This window comes from Phoxinus phoxinus (assembly GCF_949152265.1).
Source record: "Phoxinus phoxinus genome assembly, chromosome: 4".
NCBI lineage: Eukaryota > Metazoa > Chordata > Actinopteri > Cypriniformes > Leuciscidae > Phoxinus > Phoxinus phoxinus.
Window position 1 is genome coordinate 14,224,834 of NC_136879.1, and position 10,003 is coordinate 14,234,836.

General features: G+C 37.6%; 1 protein-coding gene across 1 annotated transcript in view; it reads left to right on the forward strand.

Moving 5' to 3' along the window:
• The window catches only part of atm (ATM serine/threonine kinase), a 78,321-nt gene extending 70,838 nt beyond the window's left edge, over positions 1 to 7,483 (forward strand). Inside the window, exons 56-62 of the mRNA XM_079609577.1 lie at positions 79 to 228; positions 376 to 541; positions 2,084 to 2,170; positions 2,258 to 2,372; positions 2,510 to 2,573; positions 2,658 to 2,803; positions 6,834 to 7,483. Of these exons, the coding sequence (XP_079465703.1) occupies positions 79 to 228; positions 376 to 541; positions 2,084 to 2,170; positions 2,258 to 2,372; positions 2,510 to 2,573; positions 2,658 to 2,803; positions 6,834 to 7,014 (909 nt within the window). The 3' untranslated portion in view covers positions 7,015 to 7,483. The remainder of the gene's footprint in view (positions 1 to 78; positions 229 to 375; positions 542 to 2,083; positions 2,171 to 2,257; positions 2,373 to 2,509; positions 2,574 to 2,657; positions 2,804 to 6,833) is intronic.
• The last annotated feature ends 2,520 nt before the right edge of the window (positions 7,484 to 10,003 follow it).

The window sequence follows — 10,003 nt, forward strand, 5'->3', positions numbered from 1 at the left end:
TCTAGTAAAATAGCTCTTAGAGCTGTAATGAATATGTAAATATGACTTTATCAACCCTGAGCCATGTGTTTGTACCAGGTGGTGCCATTTTCCCAGCGCAGTGGTGTTTTGGAGTGGTGTTCTGGTACTGTGCCCATTGGAGAGTTCCTGGTGGACCCACAGAAGGGGGCGCACAAACGCTTCCGCCCACAGGACTGGCCCAACATGTCCTGTCGCAAGAAAATGATGGTACCGGATTCATTTGTCATCCTGCTGATTCATTCTTACAGGCATTTTACTGTGAACTGTTTGGTTGTAATATTAGGGATTGTCTTTAAAAAAAAACCTATATTATTTATGAAATATTTCCCTCATGTTCTCGTTGTGATGATGTAGGAGGCTCAAAGGCTGGAATTCGACGACAAACTTCAGGCTTTCACAGAGGTGTGCCAGAAATTCCGGCCAGTTTTCCGATACTTTTGCATGGAACGCTTCCTAGATCCCGCGGTGTGGCTGGAGAGACAGCTAGCGTACACTCGCAGTGTGGCCACCTCTTCTATCGGTACTCATACACACAACATCATTACTCACACGTTTCCTTTTGACCGTAAACTGATTATAGGGACATGCAGGGTCGGAAAATAACGGGGGCTTGGGGTACAATACACTCAAAATGAACAAAAATGGTCTCTAAATTCAAGATAAGGAGGTAGAAAATGCCTCTGTAGAATTTCTAAATAAGTCTAATACAGCTGTCACGAAATGAATGAAAACATGCCATTTAAATGCAGCATTGAGCATTAAACCAATCACAGACGTCTCTGTTGAGTTTATGAATGCAGAGGCCAGTCCAAGGTGTTTAAACGAGTCACGGCTGAAAACACTGGGGTTTTGGTCATTGATCACACTCACTGACTAAATGCTGCTGTCCCGTAGATTCTCTCATCATAAACAACAAAGTGCAGATACGATATTATAAGTAAAGGAATTATTGAAGTCATGGACCACTTTAGTGATGGGGAATGCTGTCGTATCACTTTCATTTATTTATCGTGTATCATTTATTCCTAGTTGTGTTTTACATGCTACTAAAATAACTACAGCAAAGTCTTGGTTTTCTAATGTGTAAAAAGCTGTAAGTAATTAAATAAATGTCTGTGTAGCCAGAATATGACACGCAATTCGGCCAAACACATTTTTTTATGTGTTTTATTAAATTACATTAATAATAATCACTACTACTACAAGGATAATCACCACCTTTAACATTGAACAGTCTGTCAGGGTTTGTACAAGGTGTTTAAAGTACTTGAATTTGACTTTCTGAAGTTTAAGTCCTGGAAAACTCTTGAAAACAGCCATATTTACGAAGAGGTACTAGAAAAGTGCTTGACTTATTCAAAAACAGTATATATGAAATGTATCATTATTTTTTTAAACACACAAATGCAATCTTTTCACGCAAAATAAACACTGCGTAAACCCCCATCAGACCTTTTCTCGATACGGTACGCCAACATTATAATATAAAATATTATTTATTGAACAATAATAGCCATTATAAATTTTCTCGAACATTAAATACGTTGTAAGTTGTATATCTGTAATTTGAGTTTTTAAAAAATCTTAAAAAACACTAAAGATCTCTGATTGTAGTCCTTGAAAACCAAAAAATGTAGTGCTTGAAGTCCTGAAATTTAATTTGACAGTATCTGTACATAAATGCTATGTCAGATGCAGCTTCTGTTGTACGTTAGCTGTAAAGTTGGCTTTTGTTAATGTTGATGATGTTTTATTGATAATGGTCTGTAATATTCTGATTGATTGAAGTACTTGGTTAAATGTATGTAGGCCTATTTAACGTAAAAGGCAACACGAATACATTTAACTAGATAATTACTAATAAAAAATCCCCCTGGAAATCAACACCGTTCCAATATTAATGGAAAAGTTCATATCTGACGCTGGGGAAGTGTCATTTCTGCGGGACAGAACAGAGATGCATCTGGCCTCAGATTTCCCGAACCCCCTTTAAAATACAATATTATTTCCTGAATTTCATAGACAATCATGTGAAAGTAGCGATGTGTCTTGTGTCTGACAGTGGGTTACATCGTTGGCCTGGGCGATCGGCACATTCAGAACATCCTCATTGATGAGCAGACTGCAGAACTGGTCCACATTGACCTCGGTACGTGTGCACCGGAAACCAGCGCTTCAGAAGGTCTTGTGCTCTTCTCGTGTTTTACATTTTCACCTTCACGGTCTCTCCGCACAGGTGTCGCCTTCGAGCAGGGTAAAATCCTGCCCACCCCTGAGACGGTGCCCTTCAGACTGTCTCGGGACATTGTGGACGGGATGGGCATCACGGGGGTGGAGGGCGTCTTCCGGAGGTCAGTGTAAAACCCACTGAACCTGGTCTAAACCGGCCACTGAAATGATTCAAGTGTAAAAACACCAAAATGGGACTGTTGATGTTTTGTGACATTATAACCTGTGAAAGGAACTGAACAATTATGATGTTTTTTAGATGTTGTGAGAAAACAATGGAAGTTATGAGGAGTTCTCAGGAAGCCCTGTTGACCATTGTGGAGGTAAACGGATTACTTTATGCCATCTCACACCTGACAGGTGTCATTCGTCAGTACATGGATGCTTGATTTTGTGTGTGTGTGCAGGTGTTGCTGTACGACCCTCTGTTTGACTGGACCATGAACCCCCTGAAGGCCTTCTACCTGCAGCAGCACGATGAGCAGGCGGAGCTCAACGCCACGCTCAACCCCACGCCGGGGGCAGACGAGATCGACACGCATCGCAAGGCCAGGTAACACTCATGTCGACACTCTGAAAGGGACGGTTCGGAGTAATTTCAAACTAGGGTGCTTTGCACCATGACCTCGAGCTAAACACCCCCCAGAAGCTTTTTTTCCTTAGTCGAACATTATTAAAGTTAGAGCTTATTCAGAGATATCACCCGAATGGCTCAGTGCAGGCTCTAACGGATCCGAAGGTTGTATCTCGTAAATTACCGCACTAATAATCCCCAGAATGGCATCCAAACTTCTACAGTTGTACAAACATTTTCTGCACTCATAAAACGAGGCATTGGAAAGTACATCAGGAGTTTATTTAAAGAACACTTGCCTGACGGCTCATGCCACCGCTAACCCGGACGTCGAGGTCACTTCTGTGATTTGGGAAAAGCCGGTAAAAGTCCTGGCAGAAAGCGATGCATAAGGATGAAGTGTAACGACGCCCAGTTCCAGGAATGCACTCATTTTTTGTTGATAGTACCAGTTTGCAACAATTATTAAGTTGTCAACACTTCGGAAAAAAAACAATAAAATGCCCAAAAACTTTATCAGCAACACCGGGTGATCGCGCGAGACTTTTACGGGCTTTTCCGAAATCACAGAAGTGACCTCGGTGTCTGGGTTAGCGGTAGCATAAGCCATCAGGCAAGTTTTATTTAAATAAACTCCTGATGTACTTAAAAAACGAGGCATTGTAAAGTTTTTGAGTGCAGAACCTATTTGTACTACTGTAGAAGTTTAGTACCATTCCGGGCATTATTACTTGGGTAATTTACCTTCGGATCCGTTAGCGCCCGCACTGAGCCATTCGCTGATATCTCTGAATAAGCTCTGACTTTAATAATGTTCAACCAAGGAAAAAAAGCTTCTGGGGGGGTGTTTGGCTCAAGGTCAAGGTGCAAAGGACCCTAGGTTGATTTTACTCCGAACCGTCCCTTTAAGAGTCATGTGTTCTGTTCCATCCGGTTGAGCTATTTCTCGTCCTGTTCGTCAGCTGTGGTCGCATTTTGCAACCTTTTTTCTTGCCGGTGCGACTGAATTTTGTTAGAGGTCACACTGGTGCAACCACACATCGCCCAACTGATAAGAGCTGGCAATTCTGTTGCATACGAGAAACAGCAAACGGCAAACGAACTGAAAGCGTGGACCAATGGTAGACCAGCGCAGCTCAAGCTCAGGACAGTTTACTCGGCCGATCTCGATCATTCACTACACAGAGCTGGGAGATCGATTGAGAAACATTTGAATGTATATCAACGTCGCTGCAAGATCTAGTAAGCAGCGTTCAAATTCGGCGCAGAATTCACTGTTATAAACCATCAGCACTGACGTGGAAACCAGGAGAATCATTCTGCCATGAACAAACAAGTCGGAGAAGGCTCTTCAATCCATAAATCACCTGCATGCACCTTTTTAACTTTACTACATTAATTGGATTTAATGTAGTAACACTAACTGTAACCATGGTATTGTGGGACACATAGTTGAATCTTTTTACATTATTCATTTCTGGGTTTGTACAACCTTTAGAGTGAAATTCAAGCACTTTTTCAAATGCTTTACACTATTTTTTTTTCAGCAGTTCAAAGCTCTAAATTTGATCCAATTTAAGTGTTATTTTTAATGTGATGACCAAAAATAAAAAATATTTAAAATCATTTTGGGTGTTACTGTTATAAAAAAAAAAAAGTTATTTATCTGCATCTCACCTCAAGCTCTGAGCATTACTGTCAAATGTGAATTTACAAGAAATAAAGGTAATATTAGTAGTCACTGCACTTGTTAACGCAAAACAATAGTAATTTTATGATGAAGTTAAATTTATGATTAAAAAACTCCCCAGATCTGGTGCTACTGCTCTCAAGTGTTACTCTGGAGCCCTGAACATGCATTCAATGTAAGGCACTAAAACTTAATGTTGAGCATGAACTAATATCAGCTTTTCACACCACGTTTGAACCTGGTGATCTTTTACCGGGGTTAAACATCCTATTACTTCCCCTTTTGAGACATAATATCAGTTTCATCCTTGAACATGAAGCCCTGTTTTGAATATGGCACAGGTATAAATCGTGAAACACAGCTTAGGAAGAAAGTATGTTGCAATGCATCATAAACTACACCTCATGAGCTTTGTGTTTTAAAGCCTGACAATAAAACAACAGGAAGAACAATCGATTTTATATATATATATATATATATATATATATATATATATATATATATATATATATATATATAAAAAAAACGTATGGCTCATATCGTATGATATGGAGAATATAGAGCTCACACTCAAGAAAACATTTTTTTTAACATGATTCTGAGCCCCGAGCTGAGCAAAAATATTCAATCTGGTGCAGTTGCTGATATTTATATGGCCAAAAGATGTAAGATACAATTCTAATTGCTTGTAATGTAAATCAAAGAGATATTTATAACAGTATAGCAGACTACTTACATAAAATACATATAAATATATGTTGTCCAGTCTTTGTATGATATTTAAATGCTTAGTTTTGTGATCAAAGCTTTGTAGTTTTTATTGTTGAGGGAAAAACATATGTAATGTAATGATGATTGTACAAAAAAGCATTCCTTAAAAGCCTGATTTATCATAGGTCATACATTTTGAAAATGTCTCTAAACAATGGTGTATGGATAATAAAATAAACTTTGAGTTTCTTCAGTCCAGTATGTGTTCATCTTGAAATAGTACTAACAATATAAAAGTTATTCTTACATTTTCTACTATAAAAACCAGTAAAGATTTCACAGCAAAAAGACTTGCTTATACTTGTTAAATAACTATTAACCAGACGGCATGTTGTAGATTTTGAACAATAGGATTTTCAGCAAGTTTTGATCATGTTAGTAATTTAGAGGATTTTTCCATATCAAATATGAAATAAACAATGTCTCGTGAATGTGCTAATAGTTACAATTGGGTCTCTTAAATTATGATCTGCGCAATGACAGGATTTGGCTTTAACTGCTATATACAGTCAAATCAAAAATTATTCAGACACCAGATATTATTTTACTAGTGGCTGCTATACATGTGAAACTCGAAACATTAGAATATCGTACAAAAGTTCATTTAAAAACTTAAGTTTCAACTTAAAAGGTGAAACTAATATATTATATAGACTCATTACATGCAAAGTGAGATATTTCAAGCCTTTATGTGTTATAATTTTGATGATTATGGCTTACAGCTTATGAAAACCTTTTCACAATATTCTAATTTTGAGTTTGGGGTTTTCATAAGCTGTAAGCCATAATCATCACAATTATAACAAATAAAGGCTTGAAATATCTCACTTTGCATGTAATGAGTCTATATAATATATTAGTTTCACCTTTTAAGTTGATTTACTGAAATAAATGAACTTTTGCACGATATTCTAATGTTTCGAGTTTCACCTGTAGTTCATTTATGTAAGTGAGGATAGCAAAATAAAGTAAACTGTGACATATTATACCCAAAAATTATCCATACAGTGACTACCAGTAAAATTAATAAAAATTTGGGACCAAAAATGATTCAGACACTTTGACCTGATCGTGTTTTGCTACGTGTTTTTTCTTTAGTTGCTAATGCGAGCTTTTTACACCACAGACTGAATAAAATTAAGCATTGCTCTGTGATTGGTTGAGCTAAATTGGTATTATCTTATTGTGTAGTTAAATTTCACAGCTGACAGATATTAAACATAATTCATCTGTGAGACAGTCCAACAGAAGGACGGAAAAAAACAGTCAAATATCCACTGATAACTCTATAGTTTAGAAAATGGTAATAAAATATGACAAGAACTCTGAGAATAAACAGTGATAATGTGAGAAATGTTGAAGGTGTCTGAATAAACGTTGGTTTGACTGTATCCATGTACCTCAGCACTGGTGTAGTTACTGTATTCCCCCTTTGTATGGCAGTATAGAGTTGATAAGAACTGCACGTACACACACCCTGATCTGAATAAAGGTTTAAATGGCCATGTTTCTAACAGTCAGGTTTATTTCCATGTTGTGTTTGTGCAGTGACAGTCAGAGCTTCAACAAAGTGGCGGAGCGAGTGTTACTGCGCCTGCAGGAGAAGCTGAAGGGTGTCGAGGACGGGACGGTGCTCAGCGTGGGTGGACAGGTGAACCTCCTCATCCAGCAGGCCATGGACCCCAAAAACCTCAGCCGCCTGTTCCCCGGATGGCAGGCCTGGGTCTGACACACACACGCAGCGCGCGACACTTTGATTCTCACACCACAGAAACTGCATAAGAAACGAGCAGTTGAACACAGAGCAGGTACATGACTGTATTTAGCCCATGATGCACTATTAGCCTGTACATAATTACATGAGTTGAATATGTTCAGCACTTAGCCGTGTTTATTATTGCCCAATACTTCAGTCGGATCTGTTTTTGTAATGTTTTGTTCAAAACATTTAGATCGATAATGCTTCTGGAATAAATGGAAAACACATTTTATTCAATGTCACCACAAGCTTTGGATTGTATGTATTAAATATGAATGTTTACTTAATAATATCACAATGGAATTGAAAAGAAAGAGTAAAGTTAAACCAAAAGCTCATCACACGCATTGATGATCAACGTTTGGTTCATGTTGTAACGTGTACCTTATGTACAGTACAGATATTATTGCATACACAATAAATCACGGTTAAACTGTCGATCTGTCTATCATTTCAGTTTAAAACACACTTTTGATAGTACAAAGATGACTAATAGTTTATTTAATTTAACGTGGAATTGCTTTCGAGTCCTCAGGAAATAATAAACATTGAGACTGCCATAATATCCAATCTTGATCAAGGGTTTCAAACAACATGCTTTATTTTTTTCACACAGTTTAAATTGGGTGTTATATATATATATAATAAAACTACTTATATTTATATCTATCTAGCTAATATCTTATTTTTTTTTAGAAGGAAATATTTTACACGGTAGCCATATGCATATGATTTTTTCCCCGCGCAATTATGTCGCAATAACGAGATGTTTCGAAAACATTTAGTTAAAATGAAACCATCTCGTTATTACCAGAAAATATGTTGTTTTAACTCGTAATCTCTTTATTACGACATAATTAGGTGGAAAAAATATGTGGTAGCAATGCACCACTGTACTTTTACAAGGGATCATCATACTGTATATGAACAGTTGCAAAACCCCCAATCTAGACGATGGCCTGTGTTTGTGGCTGTCCAGAATGTGAGCATAGAAAATACAGTGGCAACATAGATCATGACAACATGAAGTGTTGCTCACACAGAAATAAGAGAAACACACATGATCAAAAAAATTATAACATTAAAACCATGTACATAAAATATGCTCAAATATACAGTTACCATACTGTAAATTATAAGGTCAAGTCATCTTCATTTATATAGTGCTTTTAACAATGTAGATTGTACCTTAAAACGTATAATTTAAGGTAACAGATTGTTTTGGCTTTATAGCGGTCCTTGAAAAATGATATTTTCCAGCTAAAGTTAGTTTTGATTGATTCACTTCCGGGAATAGGTGATAAACAGAACATTTTAATATTTGATGTAAAGCTATGGGTATTTTTGTAAATATTTAAGTATATTTCTTTTAAAAGAAAATTATTAACTGTATTGCTAACCAACTTCACCATATAGTTAGCTTTACTGTAAAGTATTGCAATGTAACTCAAAAAGCAGGTTTATACTGTAGCTTTTATATTGTATTTCTGACACAAACACAACCAGTTTATTTCCAATGAAGGAAACCATTTCCATGATCAATATACTGTTATTAAAAGGGTTTTCTGTTCATTGAAAACATATTCCTGCGCTGACGTTAGTGTTGGGAAGGTTACAGATTACAAGTTACCCTGTTTAAAATGTAATACGTAGTGTAACTATTTCAATTACTTTGAGTAATGTAACTGATTGCATTTGATTTACTTTTCTAATTAATGTTTTTTTTATTATCATTTTTAAACATTTCCAGCAGGCAGGGTTAACCTTGTGCTCAACACTGATGACTATCACAGCTCCTAAATATCCGTCACGATGTAATTCAAGCCAAGAAATAATAATTCCTGCTGATAGTGTCCACTTTGAAACCGAGTGTCTCCAGACTTTGGTGAGGTACAGTATGACTGGCGACAGGAGCAGATGTGTACCCCTGATACTGTCTCTACTGTACACCTCTCCCACGAGACTTAACCACACACTGTACAATCTCTGCTTCATAAATCAGTGTGTGTGTGTGTGTGTGTGTGTGCAGTTAATGAAGGTATAAAGAGTCAGTGGAAGGAGAATCATTAGAGATGCTTGAGGTTCATTAGTGGCTTCATGAGGCAAACCTACTTTAAAACAGTTGCTGTTACATAACTCACAAAACAACGTGTGTGTGTGTGTGTGTGTGTGTGTGTGTGTGTGTGATCATCGTCGTCACTTGTTGTTGGATCCGGAGATGCTGTGCTCTTTCAGAAGATCTGTCACAGCGCCCCCTAGCGTATAACTGTGGAAACACGGACTGGAGGAACAACTCGCCAATGGCCGGGAAGCGGTGGGTCATAAACGACGGAAGATCGTGTCAGTGGATTGTTTTTATGAGTGTTCAGCATGTGTTAAAAAATGGCGCAAATACCAGTAAAATACCTTAATAAATCACCTTGCATGATTCAATTAAATATTCTCCTCCCTTAAATTTTGCGTCTGAAAGGGAAACTCTACAAATAACTGTTCACGCCTAGTTTATTAACACCAGAAGAGGGATTGTGCTGATGCAAGCGGTTACTAAGGCCCTGTATACACGAGAACGCTCGCGGGTGAAAGCGTAAAAATATTTTATCAGAAGTGCCTTTCATTTAGACGGCAACGGCATTTTTGGGGCAGACAAAAAAAATGAAACCACCCTCCCGAGTGTAAATCGTAAACGCTCCACCGTCGCGTTCCCGTCTAAAGGTTAAAAACGCGAAAGTCTCCTAGACCGTGAAGGCACCGATCTGCTCACGGTGGCTCTCGTCACATAATGCGTTTACGTCACAGGCATGCGCCAGTACAGGAAAATAACAAAACATTATCAAACTAAAATATAGCATTAATTTCATTGACAAAAAAATAAATAAATTCTGTCATTTGAGCGACACGCGAAGAGCACGAGGGTTAAAGCAGCAGCTTTACCGTATTAAACATGAAAACTGTGTCAGCG